Source organism: Apiospora phragmitis (genome assembly GCF_038363925.1).
Source record: "Apiospora phragmitis strain CBS 135458 chromosome Unknown utg000007l:1.0-2108841.0:1.0-2111359.0, whole genome shotgun sequence".
NCBI lineage: Eukaryota > Fungi > Ascomycota > Sordariomycetes > Amphisphaeriales > Apiosporaceae > Apiospora > Apiospora phragmitis.
The window spans coordinates 999,876-1,021,058 of NW_027117405.1; the positions used below are offsets into that span (position 1 = coordinate 999,876).

The window sequence follows — 21,183 nt, forward strand, 5'->3', positions numbered from 1 at the left end:
AGTGTTTTATGACATAACCGTGCTAGTGTTTTAGTGCCGTTGTCTTGCGCCAGCCTCCGGCACCTAAAATCCTAGCCAGGTCAGTCCAGTCCTGGGCAATTATATTCTTGGCAACTTCTTCCACTTTTTTCTTGGCCTTGGAACTGATCGCTTCAGCTGGACCTGCGGCAACCCTCCGATCGTCAACCCATAAACATCGAATATAGAAAGGAAGTCTAGGCACCCGTCATAGCTCATTGACTTTTCTGTTTATTCTTTGCTATATTGTTTGTCTTGCACTACAGTACCTCTCCGTCGTCGCATCTCTTGTCCAAACCTCCCGTCCTTTGTGGGGTGCATGGGACTTGTGTCTTTTTGTCGTCGGTAAACAATATCAACAACCTGGAGCTACGCTACACTTTCGGCTGTACAGTATTCCGGAACCCTGAGACAAGGCTTCTCTATATGTGCTTTTTCTAGACCTGAGGCGACCTAGACGACGTTTCTCACGATTCGATATTCCGAATTGGAACTTCCTGTATTGAATCAACACCTCGTTCCACGCCTACCGGCCCCTCCAAACCCATCGAACACGCAAGCGTTGGACCCTCAGTCAGACCCGAACCATGAAAACCGTCGCAGCATTAGCGACTGGGTCGCTGATAGCTTCGATCGCCCATGCGCAGATTGTGCAATTCGATATTGCCAAGAGAACGACACAGCCCAATCGGCAAAGGCTGAGCAAGAGGGACGCAACGACTTACGAAGAAACCATTACCAACGAGAAGCAGCGAGGAGGTTACTTCGCGACTGTGTCGGTCGGGACACCACCCCAGAAATTAACTCTGCAGTTGGACACCGGCTCTAGTGATATCTGGGTCCCGTCAAGCACATCCTCAGTATGCACGAATCCATCTACGTCTGGCGGGTCTAGAGGAGGCGACGGCGAAGAGTCGGGACAAGACGAAGGCTGCACGCTGGGTTCGTGTAAGTTGCAACCTGGTTTTCTAATCCAATGCGGTTTGGTAGCTGATATATCTGTGCTCAGTTGATTCCAGCAAATCGACATCTCTCGACATAGTCGGCAAGAACCTCTTCAGTATATCCTACGTCGATGGCAGTCATTCTAAGGGCGACTATTTCACCGATGACTTCGAGATTGGTGGCGCCAAGATCACCAACATGACGATGGGCTTGGGTAAGGACACGGACATACCTTACGGACTGGTCGGAGTTGGATACGCTCTGAACGAAGCCATTGTCGCCGACACGCAAAAAGTCTCCTCGGCTTACCGAAATCTCCCGGTGCAGATGATGGACGAGGGCATGATTTCCACGAATGCCTACAGTCTGTGGCTGAACGATCTGGATGCCAGCACGGGCCAAATTCTGTTTGGGGGTGTCGATACGGCCAAGTACGAAGGCGACCTTTCGGTCATAAACATCCAGAAGGACTCCCAAACGAACGCGTTTACGTCCTTCATCGTTTCTATGACCTCGCTGACGGCCAATTCTCCTTCTGGTTCCGATTCACTTACAACCCGCCAGTTCCCCATCCCTGTGGTGTTGGACTCTGGTACCACTCTCAGTTACCTGCCCACCGATCTTGCTGTTCAGGTTTGGAAAGAGGTCGGCGCCGTGTGGGATACCCATACCCAGATGGCGTTCGTTCCTTGCGGAATGGAGAACAGCAAGGGTACCTTTGAGTTTGGATTTGCCGGACCCAATGGCCCCAAGATCAGTGTGGATATGACCGAGCTGGTGCTGGATATCGGGGAGGGATCCGACGTTCCCAAGTTCCAATCGGGCCAATACAAGGGCCAGTCAATCTGCCAATTCGGGATTCAAAACTTCACCAGCGAGCCATTCCTCCTGGGCGACACGTTCCTCCGATCTGCTTACGTAGTCTACGACCTCGAGAACAACCAAATCGGCATGGCCAAGACCGACTTCAACTCGACCCAAACCAACATTGTTGCTTTCCCTAGCAAGGGCGCTCCGATACCCAGCGGCACCGTCGTCAAGGACCAAGTCGCCCCCGCGGGGTCGGGCGGTGGCTCAGCCGCGCAACCTACGTATGGTGCTAGTAAAGGCTTCCAGAGCGCGGCCGGCACTGTCCCCGCCTTCGAGTGGGCACAGATGGTCGTGATAGGGGCCACCACCGTTTTCATGCTTGCCGGCAGCGGGCTGTCTCTCCTGTAATTTATAGATCTGTACGTATACATGTACAGTACAGGCGCATGTTCATGATCTGGCGTTTTACATAGCGAGTTATTCCGGAGTCGTTGTTTTTGCTTGTGGTTTCAAACGTTTTTGAGTTGGTTGCATTCGGCCGATGCCGTTGTTCCTGTCAATGGAACGTAGAATAATAGGAGCTGTGGTTGGGCGACTGCAACCTTTTCCCCAATTGCGGCATGCATACAAACTAACACCCACGTCCACTGAAACTCCCCGGGTGACCCTGAAACGCTGATAAGATGGTGAAACCTTAATACCCTTAGTAATAGAAGCTCTGTTTACCTTTTCTATATAAAATCACCTCGCTAAAGTCTGCGTACGTATCACCTGCAATTGATTTCCAGCACTTTTACCACTATCTTTAAATAGTAATAGCGTAGTTAAATTAGCTATAAATCGGTTATATTTAAGTTTATTTTAATCGTAATCGTATATATTTTAATAGTGACTATATTAGCCCTTTACGCGTCGTATAATAGCTATGCGACGAGGGATAAAACGTAGTAGCCGGAACATTATCTCTAGATTTAGTATAGCCCACGCTTTTTTAATTATCTCTTTTATATACGCTTTATATATTATATTCTTTTTATAGTATTAAAATTAAAGCTTTATTCTATATATTTTAAGCTTAAAGGCCTTTTATATTTATTTAATAAAGTTTAAATTAAGTAAATAAATAAGCTATTAAATTATTTAAATACTTTTTAATTTAAAGAACTCTTTTATAAGGTTAAATTAATATATACGCGTATTATCTCATATAAAAAAGTCCCCAGGCTTATAAAAAAAAAGAAGGGCAGCCTTTAAAACTTTAATATACCGGGCAGAAATAAAGCCGCCGCCTAGAGTCGAGATCTCCTCGGTAAAAAATAAAAGGGGAGGTCCTAGTTTCTTTATCCCTTTACCACACTATTACTTATATTATAAAGCTAATCTAAGGCTTAAAATAAAGTTTAAAGTTAATTAAGTCTTTTTAAAAGCGTTTTAAATAATATTAAAAGACTTAACGGCTTAATATATACGATATATTTTAAATTATATATTCGTTAAAAAAAAAAGTAAAGTATTAATTATTTTAAACGCGCTAATAAAGATTAATAATAATAAAAAGAGAGTTTCTCTTTAATATTATTATTTATTAAAAGAATGCGCTTCGTAGCGCACTAATAGTTAATCCTCTTTTTATATAAGTTATGGCGTGCGGTGTTAATAGAGAAAGAGTGTAGTTTAAACCCTAGCATTATATTTATATCTAAGCAGAGCTCTCTTTAAATAGCACAGGGCTTTTAATGTATTAACTAAAATAGATAGCGCTTTTATTAAGTTAATAATTTATAAGGGCGACTAGGTCTCAGCTTTTTTTTTAATGTTTTTTATTTAATAAAGCACTTTATAAAGTTATTAATAATAGCTGGCCAACACGTGCTAAACGTGTCGGTAATAGTGCGCCTTAATACACTAGTAATAAAGAGTGCGAAAATAGCCGCAATAGCTTCGAAAGAGTATTCGCCATTTAGCTTATAATCTATAATTAAAATATAACCGAGCTCGTTTAATTCTATATTAATTTAATAAAGTTATAATAAAAGTAAGTTAGAAGGAAGGAAAAGATAATAAAATGAGATTTGAGGTGTTAGTAGTGCGTGCGCAGACTTTTGCGAGGTCACTTTACCTAGTGTTAGGCACCAGATATCGCGGTTGTGACGCACCCAATAACCTTGGTAACGCGCAGTGGGTTTTTGCCACGCCTAAGCCAGTGTGACCAGTCACCCGAGCCGTCCCGACAACCTGACAGGCAGCTCGAGCCACACGCTAAGCAGAATGTGCTGTGCGCCACAGGAACAAGGATCGAGAAATAATTTCTGGATAGTCAATTCAGTAGGTCAAGCTGCCGAATTCTGAATTCTGAATTCCAGATTGAAGATCGCGACGACAATCCGGGGAGGCAATTCCACTTTTCTTTCTTCCTCTTTCACTTGATTTGTTCTTCTATACCGTTCCTTAGTTTTACATCTTCATCATGAGGGGTTCTAGAGCTGCCCTCAGCCTGGCCGACAGCGGGCTGCTAACTTCCAAATGCAGCGCCCGCTTTATGGGCATTGCGTCCCAAGCTTCCACAGGAACCCCCCAGATGCAATGGAGACAAGCCCCATTGCAGATCCAAGGTCGCCGATACTTCAATGTCTCGAGGCCTAGGTTGGCTGTCAGCGGAAACGTCGCTGCCGCCGCCTCGGCCGCCCTGAAGAAGGCGTCCGAGGAGGCTGCCTCCCTCACCCCCGAAGGCGTCTTCGCCAAGATGAGCCCCGACGAGAAGAAGCGACTGTCCAAGGTGCGAAACATTGGTATCGCCGCCCACATCGACAGCGGAAAGACGACCGTGACCGAGCGAGTCCTCTTCTACACCGGACGAATCAAGGCCATCCACGAAGTTCGAGGCAAGGACGGCGCCGGCGCCAAGATGGACTCCATGGATCTCGAGCGAGAGAAGGGTATCACCATTCAGTCCGCCGCAACTTTCTGCGACTGGAAGAAGACGGAGGACGGAAAGAAAGAGACGTACCACATCAACTTGATCGACACCCCCGGCCATATCGATTTCACCATCGAAGTCGAGCGAGCGCTGCGTGTGCTGGACGGAGCTGTCATGATCCTGTGCGCCGTTAGTGGTTGCCAGTCGCAGACAATCACTGTCGATCGTCAGATGAAGCGATACAACGTTCCCAGAATCAGTTTCGTCAACAAGATGGACCGTATGGGAGCCAACCCGTGGAAGGCCGTCGAACAGATCAACACCAAGCTAAAGGTCCCTGCCGCCGCCATCCAGGTCCCCATTGGCGCCGAAGATCAGTTCAAGGGTGTGGTCGATCTGATCGAGATGAAGGCCATCTACAGCGAGGGCCCGAAGGGTGTCAATGTCAGAGTCAGCGACGAGATCCCCGCCGAGGTCAAGGCATTGGCCGAGGAGAAACGGCAAACGCTCATTGAGAAGCTCGCTGATGTCGACGACGAGATGGCTGAGATCTTCTTGGAGGAAAAGACCCCAACAAACCTGCAAATCAAAGGCGCCATCCGCCGAGCCACGATCGCCCGTAAATTCACTCCAGTTATGATGGGCTCCGCTTTGGCAGACAAGGCTGTCCAGCCTATGCTGGACGCTGTCTGTGACTACCTGCCTATGCCTGCCGATGTCGAGAACGTTGCTCTGGATCGTTCCAAGGGCGAAGCCCAGACCAAGCTGGTGCCGTACAACTCCTTACCGTTTGTCGGACTGGCCTTCAAGCTGGAAGAGAACAACTACGGCCAACTTACATATATCCGAGTCTACCAAGGTACTCTGAGGAAAGGTACTTACTTGTTTAACTCTCGAAACGACAAGAAGGTGCGCATTCCTCGTATTGTGCGTATGCACTCCAACGAGATGGAGGATGTGAGCGAGGTTGGCGCTGGTGAGATCTGTGCCGTCTTTGGAGTAGAGTGTGCCTCAGGAGATACATTCACTGATGGTAACCTCCCCTACACCATGTCGTCCATGTTCGTGCCGGACGCTGTCATGTCGCTGTCTATCAAACCCAAGAAGAGCACCGATGCCGACAACTTCTCCAAGGCCATGAACCGTTTCCAACGTGAGGATCCTACTTTCCGACTTCATGTCGACGATGAGAGTGAGGAGACCATCATTTCGGGTATGGGTGAATTGCATCTCGAGATCTACATCGAGCGTCTTCGCCGTGAGTACAAGGTCGAATGTATCACCGGCCAACCCCGTGTCGCCTACCGTGAGACCATTACTAAGCGGGCCGACTTCGACTACCTGCTCCGTCGCCAGACCGGTGGTCCTGGTGATTACGCCAGGGTCGGTGGTTGGATTGAGCCCAATCCCGAGAGTGCGGAGGCCAACGTGTTCAACAACCAGGTCGTTGGCGGTGTCATTCCCGACAAGTTCATCTCTGCTTGCGGCAAGGGTTTCGAGATTGCCTGTCAGAAGGGTCCTCTTCTCGGCCACAAGGTCATTGGCGCCATGATGGCGGTCAACGACGGTGCCACCCACGTTACTGACTCCTCCGATTTCGCCTTCTCTCAGGCAGCCCAGTATGCCTTCCGACATGTCTTCCCTGAGGCCGGCGGTGTCGTCCTCGAGCCCCTCATGAAGACCAACATCACCGCGCCCAACGAGTTCCAGGGCAACATCCTCATGCTGATGAACAAGCGCAACGCCACCATCATCGACACCGAGATCGGCAGCGATGACTTCAACCTCATCTGCGACTGCAGCCTGAACGCCATGTTCGGCTTCTCGAGTCAGCTGCGCGCAGCGACCCAGGGCAAGGGCGAATTCAGCATGGAGTTCAGCCACTATGCCCCCGCGCCTCCGCATCTGCAGTAAGTAAACCCCCAAGTCCAATCTGCTTATACTCTACCAAATGCAACATACACTAACAATCATTGCAGGAAGGAGCTTGTCGCCAAGTACCAGAAAGAACTCGAGGAGAAGCGAAACAAGTAAACTGTCTATGGGAGGTTGGATGACGAAGACCTTAATGAAGCATATCGAGGGAGTTTTGGGACTTTGGCATTGGCCAGAGTGTACTACTTGCTCATGATGGTGTAATATTAGCATGTACAGCATTGTGATGACATATTGCCAGCTACATCAGAAAGGTGTAGACATAGAGACGGGACGATGATGATGGACGGATGGAAAAACAGGGTCCTTTTCTTCCCAAGGCAGAAATGTATATAATGAGAACTTCGGTTTGGGGCCGCCGAATAACGGTTATGAACGATGGACATACACAACAATCAAAGAAACTCTTCTCTTTATCCAATCGCATCTTCGAGAACAGCGTAGGTGAACTACCCTCTCGTTCGGCGACTACCATCGCCACTTTAAACCAGGCATATGCACCTATAAGCTGTGGCGGAAGCGTAAAGAACAGATTGAGTTTGCCTGCATAACAAAAGAACATATCAGAAGCAGTTCAGCGTTTATATAGTCATGTTCCCCTCACGTGACCTGTGTCTCGACCCCTTTGACGCACCAACCCCCGGGATAAAAGGTGAGAAAAGGGATAACTGATGGAGTCAACGTACACCGCTCCGAGAGTGAAGCAGCAGACCAGAACAACCTTCTCGAGCTTCCGCGTTTGTAAGGGGCCAGACGAGGCACATGGGCAAGATCGTAATGACGACATCAGTGACAGTATTACTTATGCACGAGGCCAGTTCTCCATTGCCTTGTGCGACTTTCTAAAATTGGTGCCTACCTAAAGCGAGAATAACCTCCCTGACGTACTTGCTTTACGTTTATGACGGCTCATAGGGAGGCCTTCATTCTTCTGGAAAGTGTGCTGTAGCTGTGCCGCAGCTGTGCCAGGGTTTTACTAAGACGTCTTTTGTTTCCCCAGGGCCATGCAGAATACCTCGGGACAGTTCTCGGCCTCAAGGATTGACCAATTGGTGTCACTACCTCACAGCCTCGGTCTTGCTATCATAATCGATGGGCCGGCGCGGAATCCGAGGATGTCTGTCTCGCATTTGATGTAGGAGGTTACCGATCTCGGCCCAGTGATTGTGCTCTTCCTCGTTCTCAGTGTCGTCACGAGAGGGTGCCGCCTCTCTGATGAGAGAAGCAAAATGCTGGTTTCGATTCATTGTTACCAAGTGCGATGGGACAGGTTTTTTTGCCGGAAATTTTCTTTTCTTTTCAAGCAGCCCGGTAGACTCGCAGTGTTTGCATTGGTCTCTTCGTGAGTAAGGGAGAGGAAAGCTTGGGTTTGGAAATACATGTCCTCGCAGGAGAGTCCTGACGGCACGGGAGGGGATCCTTTCATCTAATAAGGTCACTGCAGCTCGTATCCTACCCTGACAACACGACCGGGGGTCTTAGCTATGGTAGGCTCGCTAGAGAGTGACAAGGCGGTCATCGATGGTGGGCCTTACCAACGACTTTTTGGGTCAAATCGTCGAGACTCAAGGGAGAGGTTGCGTTCGAGTGCCACGACTTCACTCAACTCATCAAGCTGCTCGAGCGTGACCTCTTTCCCGGTGGCAAGAGCTTCGTAGGCACCAAGGTCTTCAAGCTTTACCTGACCAAGGGGCGGCCTGTTGCTGCCGCCTTGCACACAGGATGCGATCGTGCCTCGATATTTTCCCTTTGAGCACACAGCATAACTTGAGCCGCAGTGTTTGTGTAAATAAGTAAGTGGGTGACTCACGGTGTAGAAGAAAAATACCTGAGGGATTCCAAACAATGATGGCCATTTCCAAAGACCAAAGTGATCACAAATAACCGAAGAAGAGACATAACTGATACTTACTGCATTATCACTTTTGGCAGTCTGGTATGACGAAATGGTTGACACCTTGTTGAACAAATGTTTGAGATTCTTGGAAACAACAGACACATCTAGCTCAGAGCGTTATCACATATATATCCTACATTGTATAAAGTCAAGACCCCTAAGCCTGACAGCACCATCCCCAGAGCAATACATAAATTCAAAGTCAAACAACTTCAATATACAAGGCGGAGATGGGAGCCCTGGGTGATAGCCTAGACGTCAAGGGCTACCTCCCTATAGCCATCGCCACCGTCCCCAAGCTAAGAGAACAGGATATTCTGACAAAAACCCATTTTTTGGCTCTTTCCCGAGTAACAGGTAGGGACTACAGGCGAGGTGGCACTACACGGAATAGGTACAACAGTAAGAGGTAGGTAAAACTCGAGTGAGCTTGAGATCGGTTTACACAATGGGGTCCGCAGGATCCTTCTACCTTGTCACCTACTTATCGAGGTGGGAAACGGTCAGAGATAGGGTTTCCTTACTTTTTGGAAACCTCAGTTGCAACCGAGTTGAATTTAAAGTTTCTCCACATCATATAGATATTTCAGGCAGTAAACTCTGTCTTTTTCACCAACAACACGTTCTTCTACCACCAGACACAATTTCATACAAAAGTTGAAAAGCGATTCAAACTCGAAGTCTCACGAGCATCCACAACTGTATGCTAGCCAATCAAGCTGTCATTTTCCGAATTCAGTGTCACTTAACTAACTGTCTCAATGCACCAGATGAAAGACACACAAACTACCAACCAGGCTGCCACGAGCAGCAACACCGTCCGCGGGCAGGCATGGGTTAACCGCAAGAAGAGCGAGGCAATTGCTCGTCACTTTTTCAAGAAAAGCGCAACAAGAACGCTGGAGACCATCGACCAACTCAAGCTGTGGGCACTTGTTCAAATACAGCTCGCCTCTTCCATGTAAGTCTTGCTAAACCCCAGCCGCAAGCTCTTCCATCTATCTCGCTGTGCGACATCTGGCTGACGTTGGTGGTTGCTGGTAGCCAAAATCACCTATGTACCATGGAGCTGGGAGCAGTGTTCCCTTGCGAGATCGAGTCCCGCAAAGCCGTCAAGTTGGTCTTGGCAGACCGTATGAGCGCGTACGCGGTCCAGGGAGAGGATGAGCCGTTCCCGAAGAACTTGCTGGACATGTTGGAAGCGATGGATAGGTTGAACTTACTGCATCTTCTGGACACTCGTCTGATCAAATGAGCGGTAACGGGAAGCTTTCGCCGCATTCTAGATCCCGGGCGCGTGGTCCTGCAGTCACCGACATCACTTTGCGGCCCGGTTCTCTTCCGAAAGATTTAACCCCATCAGTGCCCGTGTGATAATCTCTCCTAGTGCCCAGATGAGGCCGAAGAACATTATGTAATAGAGGAGGCCGCGTCTCGATAGTGGTTAGAGGTCAGCTCTTGACCTAATGATAAGACTTCATCTGGTGCTTCAGATGCTCGTCTGTTGTGATATTATTCGCAGGTTAAATTCGACGTCTTGTATCCCAGCTACGAATTAGAAATCTACAAAGCTCGGGCAACTTGGCTATTGATACTCTGATCTAGGTTTTTGCTATTGACTATACCATCTTATGCCACATCACGAGAATTTCGTCTCATCACTGGCGCTCAAGTTGCATCTGAAAGGAAATGTTCGCGTCTCCCACACATAAAAGGGGAAAGGAAGAGGTCGATATTGTAGACCTTACTACCAGTGATTAGGCAGGATATCGTTAACTTGTCGAGTTCAAAGGTAGAAATAGAGTTAAACAATGGCAAACAAAATGCTCATAGGTAGACATCTGTCACTTTAGAGGCGACCCAACTTCTAAACTCGGATGTTCATGGTCTATACTAGTGGACGGATGTAAGATTTCCCGACGAATACAGAATAGTGTGGGCTCTATTGTGGTTTCGGATCTTGCCGAGCCCCACTCTAATTCAACGACATTTCACACGACTGTTGAGGGGCTTCTTTCTACTGTAACCCCTGATTACTTCTACACTAAACCCTATCCCTGGCAGTGTCTCACCAGCAAGCCTCCGTACTTTCCAGACGCTCCGAAGGCGCTCTGAACATGGCAAGCGAGGCATCCGATTCTGTGCAGGCTGCGTTGGCTGCGCGCGAACGCGGCAATGCCTTTTACAAATCAGGCGACTTGATCCAGGGTGCGTAACGCATACGCCGTACACTTTACAGCTTTTCTGACGGACATGTGCCAGCCGAGTCTGCGTACAACCAGGCAGTACGCCTTGCTCTGACGGATCCCCGGCCACTGTCCAACGCGTCGGCCGTCAAGTTTGAGATGGGTAATTACATGGGCGCGGCCATCTTTTGCGAGAAGGTCTTGAAACTCTTGCAAAGTGACCCTGATTCTGATCTCGAGCAGAAGGCTCGCGTGCGCATGGGCAAGGCATATACCCTTGCCCGGAGACCTGCCCAGGCCGCCAAGGCGGTTGGTTCGCTTCTCGACGCCAGTGAAGAGAAGCGGCAGATTGAGCAGGCGGCACATGCCGTGGAAGCATCGGATCAGCTGTTTCCTGAACCAGCAAGGCATCGGGCTGCAATCTTGGACAGACTCTCGCGGTTCAAGTTCGCATTGTAAGTACCGTGCTACCGGAACCATGATGGCGGCATGCTCACCCACCGATTCCAGACAAGACGAGCCCGAGTACTACTCAGTTGGCCATGATGACCCCGAGCCCGAATTCAATGTCGAGATGGCCAATTCGAAACAAGATGACTACTCCTTTCTCTTTGCGGGAATTGGAGATGCTCGAAACCTTTTTGCGACGCTGATCACGATCGGCGCGTTGACTGCCTCCAACCCATCTCTTATGTCCAAGAAGTTCCACTTTACTCTTCTGGACATCAAGCCGGCCGTCTTTGCGCGCGACCTTCTTATGTTCCGTTTACTCCTTGATGCAGCTCAAGAATCGAGTGCGAAGACATTAGAAACGTTGGTGGCTCTGAGCTACCTGTTCACTGCGTCAACAATGCCGGCATGGGCCTACTCGAGAATACAAACCGCGATTGGCAACCTTTTGGGAGAGCTCGAGGTTGAGGACTCTCCCATTATGAATAGGGTCTATGTCAGCAACGCAGACCGGAAAATAATCAGTACCCATCTCCAAACCTGGCAAAAGGGACCCCAGGGATGGTACAACACTCCAGAGATCCTCGCGCGCGTACAAGGCGATCTTCTTGCCAAAAAGACGAAACGAACCCCCGGACAGAGCCCCGAGGCAGACAACGGGGCGCCTTCGGGCTGTCAGTCGGGAAGCCCAGACGTTCTCGAATACGAGGACCTTGGTGTGATGCTGCCGCACACACCTCTCATCAAGGAGCACGAAGACCGACTTGTGGAGCTTCTAAGGGAGTACCGTAAGAAGCGTACCCCCGGCAACAAGCGGAAATTGGACCACTATTTCCAGGAGCAATGGATGCCAAACATGACGCTGATCGACTTCGTATGGGAAACGAAACGGGCAGACATCCCAGGCCCGCCCCTGGACTTCACTCCTCACAAGACCGCGTCGCTCCTGTGGGGTAATCTTCCACCTGGTACCCTCGGCAAGAAAGTGAGCGGTGCCCTGCCACACCTTGAAGGATTCTTCCGCTCTGTGGCCAAAGCTTTGGAAGAATTTCCAGACCATACCACGTTCGAAATCGTGATTGACGACATGGTCAACTACTTTGAATGTGCGAAACAGGGCTTGCTCAGGAGCGATGGGCACTCCAAATCCACGGCCTCATCCAACTTCCCTGACACATTTGACCGAATCCACATGAGCAACATCCCCGACTACGTGGGAGGCGCCATGGCCACCTTTCTTCACGCGCTGCCGATATTGCGACCCAAGAAGACTTCGACAGTGACCTCCAACGTCTTACGCAATACCAGAGTATGGGCCACCCATGACTCGTTCCTCGTCGACAGCCTGCTGCTGGCTGGGCGTGCGAAGATCGAGAACACTTTCGCGGCTTCCCTCGCACCGGACTGTGCTCAGGTGGAGAGAGCGCTGGATGGGAAGCTTGTGAGTGGCATGGGCGCCATCATGGTTTTCTCGATGAAGTGGACGCGCCAGTCCACCAAAGCCCTGGAGTGGTCCAAGCTGATGCCGCGCCGCAGTGTGGAACACTGGCTACATGCTCTGTTCTTCCGGCTGTGCCTGCCCTTCCCGTGGGTGTCCGACTTCGGCAGCCGTGTCTTGCGGCCCCTCAACCTCACGGCCTTGTTCCGGCTTGTCGTGCATCTGTTCAAGATGGGCTATCCGGCCTCCTGGCTGTCCAACATCCTCAACGATCTTGCCACCGGGGAAATCTCGAGCACAGCGAGGCCGCCGCGAGAGCCAGTGACCGACGCAGCCGCGGCGAAGACGCTCCATCCATCTAAGCCCATCTCCATGAGACCCTTTGCCACCGAGTACAGGATGCTGCTGTCTTTATGGCGACGTCTGCTGCCCTTCGGCCTCCTCCTCCAGGAGGCCGTCGAGAAGCAGCTTCCAGACCCACCCAAGATCCGCCAGTTCCAGGTAAAATTCGTCAACGTCGACCAAGGCTTCTTTGACTTTGCGCTCCGCGATCCAAGCCTTCCCGACGTTGCGACCATGTCATCGGTGCTGGTGTTCTGGAACCGCACCGTGAACGGCGCGGTGCCCACTGGGGTTGAGCTGCGGGAGGCTCTACTCGACGACGAGTCGGTCAAGTCCATGTCCTTCCTCAAGGCCAAGCTCCGGCAGATCGGACGGCCCGAATCGGAGCACACGGTGCATATGGTCTCGACCGCGCAGTGGAACCGGGAGGCCCGCATGGTTTCTTTCTGGTTCCCGGGAGACGTCGTCGAGGGGATGTTGTCCGGACTGGACGACTGGTTCGCTTGCATCTGGAGCACAGGGTCCTGGACGCACACCGCTACTGTTCCCGTTGGGCCGGAGTCGGTCGTGGGCGGCAGTGCTTGGTGTTGATAGATGATGAGGAAGAAAAGCTAGTGTGGAAGTCTTTCACATAGAATACTACGTAAGGCTTGACCATGATCTAGTTGTCCGTCTCTATTTGTAGCAGTAGGGCTGGATTTTGGGTAGACTTTGGCTGGCGTTGCAGACGAGTCGGACAGTTTCCCCATTGGGGGCAATCCCAAACTTGATTGGTTGGGATATCTACTGGCTAAGAGCCGAGGATAAGGGGCACAGAAAAAAGGAATTGTCACATCACATCAAAAGTTCAAATCTTGGTGCATGCAAAGCTCCCTGGGGCGGTACCCGCGCTTGCAGCGCTATGAAATGGAACCCTGCGGCACAGCGCACCATGATTGACTGCAGTACCCCTGACTCAGTGTTCTATTTTCGTTTGCCGATCGTGACCTTTACCAAATTGTCCCATGCGAAACCCCGCGGCCAAACAAAACCACACCCTCCTTTACACCCTATCTCTTCACCTAGATTCGTCTTTAAAACTGCCATTTTCCCACCTTCTCCAAACCCGATGGCTAGGTAGCCAGTTTTCGTTCAATTAGAAGCAGGAAGCTCAATCCAGAAAACGACATACAGGCAGAGAAAGGCATAGCTGATTCCATAACCATCATTATCGTAGGACATAGACAGTGCGAGTGCTTGATTCCTATAGTCATTTATTAGTAAGGAGCCCGCATCGTTCAGCCAACGGAGGAACAACCACCTCAACACTTACCAGGCACAGAGGGCAAGTCGCTGAAATATGAACTCCGCAGCGGCACGATTTCGACCATTGCCTAAGCAGAGCCTGTAACCTAGGGCACGCCGGTAGGCGTTCTCTCGAGCGACACCACACCCTGTTCCGTCATTGCCGTCACGAGCTTGTCGACGGTGCTCACAATGTGCGAGTGCGGAAAGTCGTCCAGGGGCGGCGAGAGGAAACTATCGGTTTCCTTGCCATTCCGAACATTCCGGCCCTTGAGGTACTCGCGGTAAATCTTCGCATATTGCTCGACGCTGCTGTCAACTGCCTGTTCCATCGATACTAGCAGCTCCAGGTCGCGGGCATCCAGCGGGCCGCCCGGTGCTGTTGGCGGGGGAAATGCGTCGTTAACCTTGTCAGCCAGCCGCTTGTTGTCCATGACACCATCGATCGATGGCCGTTGCGCCTTTTCTGTTTCAAGTCTCTTCAGAGCGTCCCTCCGCGCCCGGAATAGCCGACCGAGCAGGTGCTCAGAGGGGTAATACTCGCTGCGGCTATCGTATCGGACCTTGCCGCCCTTCAGTTTTTGCATGAAGTCGTGCTTCGTCGCGATCCTGAACCGTGGATTGGAAGTGACCTGTTCGAAGTCGACCTTGACACCGGACTTGGCGTAGTCGACGGCCGTGGAGATGTAGGTGGAGAACTCCTTGACGTCGTCGTTCTTCATGCCCTTCTGGTCCGCCAGGGCGTCGAAGCAGTCGTTGCGCACATACTCGGCAAGAAAGTCGCAAAGCTCGGGGATGTCCCACGCCTTTTCCGTGCCGTGGCGCGGCTCACTGCTGTAGTTGGCCCAGTCGACGCATTCGAGCCCGTGGCCCCAGAAATCCATATTGGCCAAGGAGATGATCTCGAAACGATCGCCGTCGAGATCTCCACCAGAGAGACGGTTCGGAAGCGGAGGCTTGCCGTTTGCTTGGTCCTCCTGGGAGAAGAAAATGACATTGTCCTGGGATAGCAATGCTTTGCAGATCCCTTCAGCAGTGGCTTCACCATATTGTGTTGTGACACGTTGTCTCATGTCTGTTTCCGTTACGGCGTTAGCCTTCTGAATGTCGCCAATGTGTATTACCGGGTTACGGTAAACGAGAACCGGACCCTCGATGGTGCTTCCGCCTGCTCGTACGAAAACCTCCTCTGCGCCCAGAAGAAGATAGTCATCCGTCAAACCCAGTGTGTAGTAGAAATTAGGGATGGGGAACTCGAACGGCCGATTACTCATTCTAAATGTGCAAAGCTCGGAAAGATATTGCCCTAGGAAGGACGTGGCATAGTCAGGCTATGGTAGGATTCCTCTGGCCTTCATATTGATTACAAATTTGAGCAAGCTGTCCCGGATGCATAGTTCAACTCCTGAATCGTTTACAGGCACTCGCAATATCTCTCGCAAAAGGTCGATCGTATTCCCGGTGAGTGAAGAGAGGGTATCAAATGCTTTTTGGAATAGTTCTTCGATGGCCCAAGTGTTGCAGCCCAAGTCTTCTAAAGCCTTCAAGACGGGCGGGGAGAAAAGACAACCCTGGGGTTCGGCAGCTGTTGAGACTATTCGAAACATGATATTACCCGACACTGCTGATACGTCAAACTTGAGCTGTGACTCCCGTAAGACTAGATCGCACTTTTTGTTGGGGAGGGCCTTGAACAAGGCCGAGGATGCCGTGTGGACGACGCCCTTCACGCCGCCGAATCGGATCTGAAACGCCTGAGAAGGGTGGTACCCTTGCCTTTTGAGAACGGTGTTGATCTTATCGGCAAGGGACTGGCTGATCATCCCGCATCCATCTGTGTTTGGATATTTGGCACCTTTTGGCTCATCCGGTCTGCATTCCCATTGCGATTTGTCCAGTTCCTGGATAGGGATAGACGTGATAAAGGCCAGGGAAATGCGCGCACCCCATTTCCAGGGGACCTTCGCGGGACTCTTGGATCTCGGGTCTATTTCGCTCCACGTCCCAATTTTGTTCCGGATTTCTTCTGCACTAGTTGGGGAAACATTGTCATCTTCTCGATAAAACATAATCATCTTGCGCTTCTTGAGACTGCTAATGATGTAGCTAAGATACTGAAACTTCTGAGCGCCGAAGAGCACAGGATCGAATAGCGGCGTATCGCCCTTAAGGACTTTCGAGATGTGGCGCTCGATGATCTCGTCTGGGTTGATCCCTGGCTCCATCCGGAAGGGCTTCCCGTCATTTTCAAGAAACCGCACGCGCAGGAAGCGATCGGCCTGACTGTTGTAGGTCTCTGTGATGAAGTTCTGAGGTGGCGCTTGAGGTCCGTGCATCTCAAGGTGGGATGGGAATACCATTGCCGTGAAGATCTTTGGCACTTGGTTGACTTGATCCCATTGGAACTTGAAGTATGAGCTCTGTGCCATGGCCTTGATAGCTTCACCCGGCGGGACGGGCGGATCTAGGTTCTGTGAGGGAATCCGGGGTTTCCTTGAAGCGCTGTCGTTGGTGGCATTGTGAAACCGTCGAAGGACTCTACGGCGAGCTGTTTCCATGCTGTGTGCACTCCGTTCCAATAGATCGGCTATCTTTCGAGAAACCTCCGCGGATTCAGCGAGAGGGTCCCCAACCGCGGTAATAGAGTCTGTCAACTATTTGACTTGGTCCTCAGAGAAAGGGGATATGTTGCAGTTGTAGAGTAGTTTGAGCAGTGCAATCTGGATATTGATGGGGTAAACCTTCATAGTGGCCATACTGTTATGTAATTGGCCGGCGAGGATGTCCGTCGTACGGTTCGTCATGATGATCTCTGCATCGAGAATTATCAGCTGCTCTTCCTGGCGTTGGGTCAAGCGGGATGCAAAGGACTCGAGCGAGAGTTTCCTATCCGGCCGTGGCTTATACTCTACTCTGTATACTCGGCAGAACTATATGGGCCAAGGGATCTTGGAGACCTCGACAGTGTTTTCTGGAAAGCCTGAAGGGTACGGTATGCGTGCTTCCTGTGCCGTACTATTTGTGGGAAGCACCGTCCTAACCATCCCGGCCCCATCCAATGCTCGCGGGGATAGGTTGGTGCTCAGTGAGTCCGCGAATGTAGTCTTCGGCTCGGCATTGCTTCTTCGATAGAATTGCGGCGGCTTGTCGAGGACAATGTAGAGAACTTTCGTGTCTTGGGAATTGAGTCTTGTATCGAAGACATCGCCCCGAAGGTTGGTAAAGTGAATGTCCATCCATTCCCAGATCGGCGCGCCGTCTTTCTTTTCGTCCACCAAGCATAGCTGCAGTCTTTTGTTGGTTTCGTCTCTCAAGAAGCTGAACTTGTTGAAGACAGCAGTCGGCATCATATGCTAGGATTGGGCGATGTCAAAACTCTCCTTGTCATCGAAGGATCCACAGTCAACTGTTGTAACCTCGCCAACAATGCCATCCGGTATGCCCTGAGAGATAGTGGGAGCGTGGTATGTAGTAACTGCCAGTTCTGTAAAATTTTGCAGGTACTGTGCCCGGCGGATCGATCTCAGTGACAGAGAAGTCAATGTTGCCATTGTCGGTCTGAATGGATAGGCGATCCCCGATGAACTCGTCAAGGGCGTTCTTCCCCGCAAAGTCGGGCATGATTACTTTGGCAGTGTTGTCTGCAGTCCCTTGAAGCGATTCCCACACCACCTCTTCGGCGGTGTCGTTCAGAAAGACAAGAAAGTCATACGCCACGATACCCAGCCTCTCTGCAAGGCCAGCCTTCAGAGCCGAGGCACTTAGGCGGTCCGGCACGGGACTTAGTGTTAATTCTCTGCCATGGTAAGAAGACGGCATTTTGAATGATGTCGCTCGGGGTGCACGGGTTCTGTAACGTGGCGAGATGGAAGTGATGGACGAAAGACAAGCGACGGGGGAGTAATAAGGGAAGAGTTCTTGCCAAACAATGTAACCTATTAGCAAACGCTATGTTGAAAGATTCGTGGGACGGGCAGGAGTTGGTACGGTTGTCCTACAAAATAACTGTTCCGGTCGTTTGTGTTTCGAAAACTTTATAGCGATATATGTGGTGCTATTGATCGAACTTCGAATCAACTATACAGTAGACACATCAACCGGCAATTTCCCTCGGCGAGTGAGGGCATCTTTCATTCAGATTCCGAGCCTTCATAGGCGTTGTTCTTAACTATAAGGCTATGCACGTCGTGTAGCCGCTTAAAAGTCCCGTCCGCGAGGTTTGGGTGGGCTACATGCAAGATCCCTTCCTGCATGAGCAGCTCGTCCTTGCGCCACCAGAATATCCTTGCGTAGTGGTCCATCGGCGGGAAGAATATGATACGCCTGGCACATATGATACTTCAGGTTCTCTGTTTCGTAGCGGTGAGTAATTCCATCACGATTGGGGTATCGAGAAACGGACTCACTAACCGCAACCATTCCTATACCTCATGGCCCCCAGCAAAGCCCAGCCAGTATCATGGCGCCTGCTATACGATAGTCCAGACTGTGGTGAGACAGGTGAGTAAATAGATACACAAAGCGGATTGGTCTGGCGGATTATGCAAGTCTCGAAGATTTTGTTAGGGCTGAACTGAGTCAAAGCGCCTTCTGGTGGAAGCTGTAACTGCACAAGCAGCCACCGCCAAGTTCGGGAAGAGCGATGCTTTCTTCATCGCCAGCGAGGCTCAGAAAGGTCCAGTGGCTGGGGACGGTATCCCGACGAGTACACCAACCAAGGACTCTTCGACGTTGCCAATAACCTCTTGGCAGCTGACAACTTGTTCTACAATCCATCTGCCCAGCATGGCTATATCCAGGCATTGAACAAGTAAGAAACTTCCCCCGCCTTTGATGCTTTAGCTAAACTAACCGTTGATAGCTACCTGAACTGGGTCGACCTGGTAATACGTTCATGGAACCGTGAAATATGTGCGGTGTATTGATAACTAACATGCGTGGTACTTCAGCAAGGCAAACCAAGTGCTAACCTCGACGCTGCTCTCTTCAACGCTCTCGAAGACCAAAAAGCTGACCAGATCAACGTCGACACAGAACAAGACAAGGCATTCACCGGGTTCACCAAGTATCAACAGCGCGGGCTGGTAAAGGGTCAGGACTTCTATGCCTGGCTTGCAAACGGAGGCGCCCCGGGCTATGTTGCTGCGCTGAACGAACAGACTGCAGTTGAGTCCAGAATTGTGGCCATACATATCTAGAGCAATGGCCCCAAGGCTGTTCAAGTCATTCAAGATCGTGTCGCGCTCTCAAAAGGCCTCGACACACTTGTGGACAATGTTGGGTATGTGCAACCATAAGTGACGATGGCCAACTATTTACCTGCACACTATCGTATCACTCAAAGACGCATTCATTATCATTAGCCGACGCGGACATAGCTTCAATATGCATGGCTCCGTCGGGAACATTCTAAGCTATGCGGAGATGAACCGATTGCTTAAGTCAAAACAAACTGTCCCAACACCGGCCTTCCAGCGATTGCCGAAATACAACGCGCCGCTGTACAAAGCGTTCGTTCAAGAGGCTCAGACTAAGTCAGGCGGGGACCTACAAGCCAAGCGACTCCGTCGAGTTCACGGTGAACACGTCGGATGATGTTTCCAAATTCAATTTCGGCCAAACCACCGTGGGCGCCAACGTAGGATTCAGTTATGGCGGCTGGTTCTCGTTCAACGTTGGTGGCAGCAGCTCGACCACCTCCACAACTCTGGATACGGGCAACGACACCTCTTCCATCAAGTTCAAGTTACTTTTCGATAAGATGCAGAAGATTGATCTCACGCCCGGGTCTTGGTGAGTTCTGTCGTGACTACCTGCGGATACTAAATCCCTAAAACTAAAACTCAGGCTTGCATTCCTATGAACTAATCAAAACGCACTACTACTCTAGGAATGTTGACGTCAGCAACTACAAGCTTCGTAACGATGCCCCGGACAGTGTCCAGACCTTGGTGCGACCCTCGCAGCTCGTCGTGGTGTCGCGGCTCGGCTACGAAATCTCCGTCGGCGGCACCACGGCCAAGACCCTCAATGACTATTTCGCAAGTACTACCAGCGCCGGCGGTAGCTTGAGCATCTTTGGGGTTCCCATCTCTGTGGGCGGCTCGGGGAGCCACACAGAGGAGCAAAACACACACAAGGCCCATTGGGGCAGTGCCAGCAACACCCTCAGAGTCGAACCTAAAGACGATACTGGGGTTGCCACCGTGGTCGGCATCGTGGGCGAGAAGTTCCAGATCCTTTCCGGATAGGTTCCCTGCGCTTCTCATTAGCTCTGAAAGTGAAATACGGCGGCGACGAACACGACGATATCAGCGGCTCCCCTTGCATGATCGGAGGCCACTACTTTCATTACCTCAAAGGAAGGGTGCGGGATACATAGCAGAATCACCTATAAATCATCACGCTAGCTACAAAATAATGCGCTGATTCGTGGCTCGTCATATAGTTTTCTTTTGGCAACGTACACTGGTGACTTAGAGAACCATTGGGTATAATACCTCCTTTTTGAATCATGAAAACTGGACTTAAATTGCAAATTTTGCGTCCTTTGTTTATATAGTGTTGTGTGGGCTTTGCATCAATTTTCAAGAAAGTAAAAGTTACAGGAAGCGGCAATACCTTGCTTCACTCTCCATGGCATGCTCCTCAAGTATTTCTAACCATAGTGCACTGCAGTCGAAAAGACACTTTGGGCAGTCGACTGCTGTAGAAATTATTAAACCATTCTCAAAATACAAAACAGCAGCATGCCTAACTAATCATGATACTAAGTTACACGATATCCGCCAAGACACCTCGAAAACGAACTTCCTGCCGTCTCCATCAACTTTCTTGAGCGGAAGATTCAGCGCATCCAGGGTGTAACTCTGCATGACCGCCGTGGAAGCACTGGTCGCCGCGGCACCGGCCTCGGGCAACGAAATTTCGATGCGGAGACCCCACGCGAATATCATCTTGG

The 21,183-nt window shown here is 50.5% G+C and overlaps 7 protein-coding genes across 7 annotated transcripts; 3 read left to right on the plus strand and 4 right to left on the minus strand.

The window, feature by feature from the left end:
• Positions 1 to 605: 605 nt before the first annotated feature.
• PG994_007268 (uncharacterized protein) lies at positions 606 to 2,181 on the plus strand (the record flags this gene model as incomplete). The annotated part of the gene is made up of 2 exons (XM_066858677.1): positions 606 to 966; positions 1,028 to 2,181. 2 exons carry the CDS (start codon positions 606 to 608, stop codon positions 2,179 to 2,181), a joined length of 1,515 nt encoding a protein of 504 aa, XP_066715619.1.
• Positions 2,182 to 4,240: 2,059 nt separating this feature from the next.
• Positions 4,241 to 6,724, plus strand: PG994_007269 (putative translation elongation factor EF-G- mitochondrial; the record flags this gene model as incomplete). The annotated part of the gene is made up of 2 exons (XM_066858678.1): positions 4,241 to 6,600; positions 6,670 to 6,724. The coding sequence occupies 2 exons, from the start codon at positions 4,241 to 4,243 to the stop codon at positions 6,722 to 6,724; spliced, it is 2,415 nt and encodes an 804-aa protein (XP_066715620.1).
• A 2,559-nt stretch (positions 6,725 to 9,283) lies between these two features.
• PG994_007270 (tetratricopeptide) lies at positions 9,284 to 13,529 on the plus strand (the record flags this gene model as incomplete). The annotated part of the gene is made up of 4 exons (XM_066858679.1): positions 9,284 to 9,483; positions 10,618 to 10,730; positions 10,785 to 11,163; positions 11,219 to 13,529. 4 exons carry the CDS (start codon positions 9,284 to 9,286, stop codon positions 13,527 to 13,529), a joined length of 3,003 nt encoding a protein of 1,000 aa, XP_066715621.1.
• Positions 13,530 to 14,329: 800 nt separating this feature from the next.
• Positions 14,330 to 15,496, minus strand: PG994_007271 (uncharacterized protein; the record flags this gene model as incomplete). Its single annotated transcript, XM_066858680.1, has 1 exon — positions 14,330 to 15,496. One exon carries the CDS (start codon positions 15,494 to 15,496, stop codon positions 14,330 to 14,332), a length of 1,167 nt encoding a protein of 388 aa, XP_066715622.1.
• Positions 15,497 to 15,553: 57 nt separating this feature from the next.
• Positions 15,554 to 16,780, minus strand: PG994_007272 (RNA-dependent RNA polymerase 1; the record flags this gene model as incomplete). The annotated part of the gene is made up of 1 exon (XM_066858681.1): positions 15,554 to 16,780. One exon carries the CDS (start codon positions 16,778 to 16,780, stop codon positions 15,554 to 15,556), a length of 1,227 nt encoding a protein of 408 aa, XP_066715623.1.
• A 795-nt stretch (positions 16,781 to 17,575) lies between these two features.
• On the minus strand, positions 17,576 to 18,041 carry PG994_007273 (uncharacterized protein; the record flags this gene model as incomplete). The annotated part of the gene is made up of 2 exons (XM_066858682.1): positions 17,576 to 17,665; positions 17,727 to 18,041. 2 exons carry the CDS (start codon positions 18,039 to 18,041, stop codon positions 17,576 to 17,578), a joined length of 405 nt encoding a protein of 134 aa, XP_066715624.1.
• Positions 18,042 to 19,752: 1,711 nt separating this feature from the next.
• PG994_007274 (uncharacterized protein) lies at positions 19,753 to 21,178 on the minus strand (the record flags this gene model as incomplete). The annotated part of the gene is made up of 4 exons (XM_066858683.1): positions 19,753 to 19,951; positions 20,004 to 20,035; positions 20,102 to 20,478; positions 21,001 to 21,178. 4 exons carry the CDS (start codon positions 21,176 to 21,178, stop codon positions 19,753 to 19,755), a joined length of 786 nt encoding a protein of 261 aa, XP_066715625.1.
• Between the last annotated feature and the right edge of the window lie 5 nt (positions 21,179 to 21,183).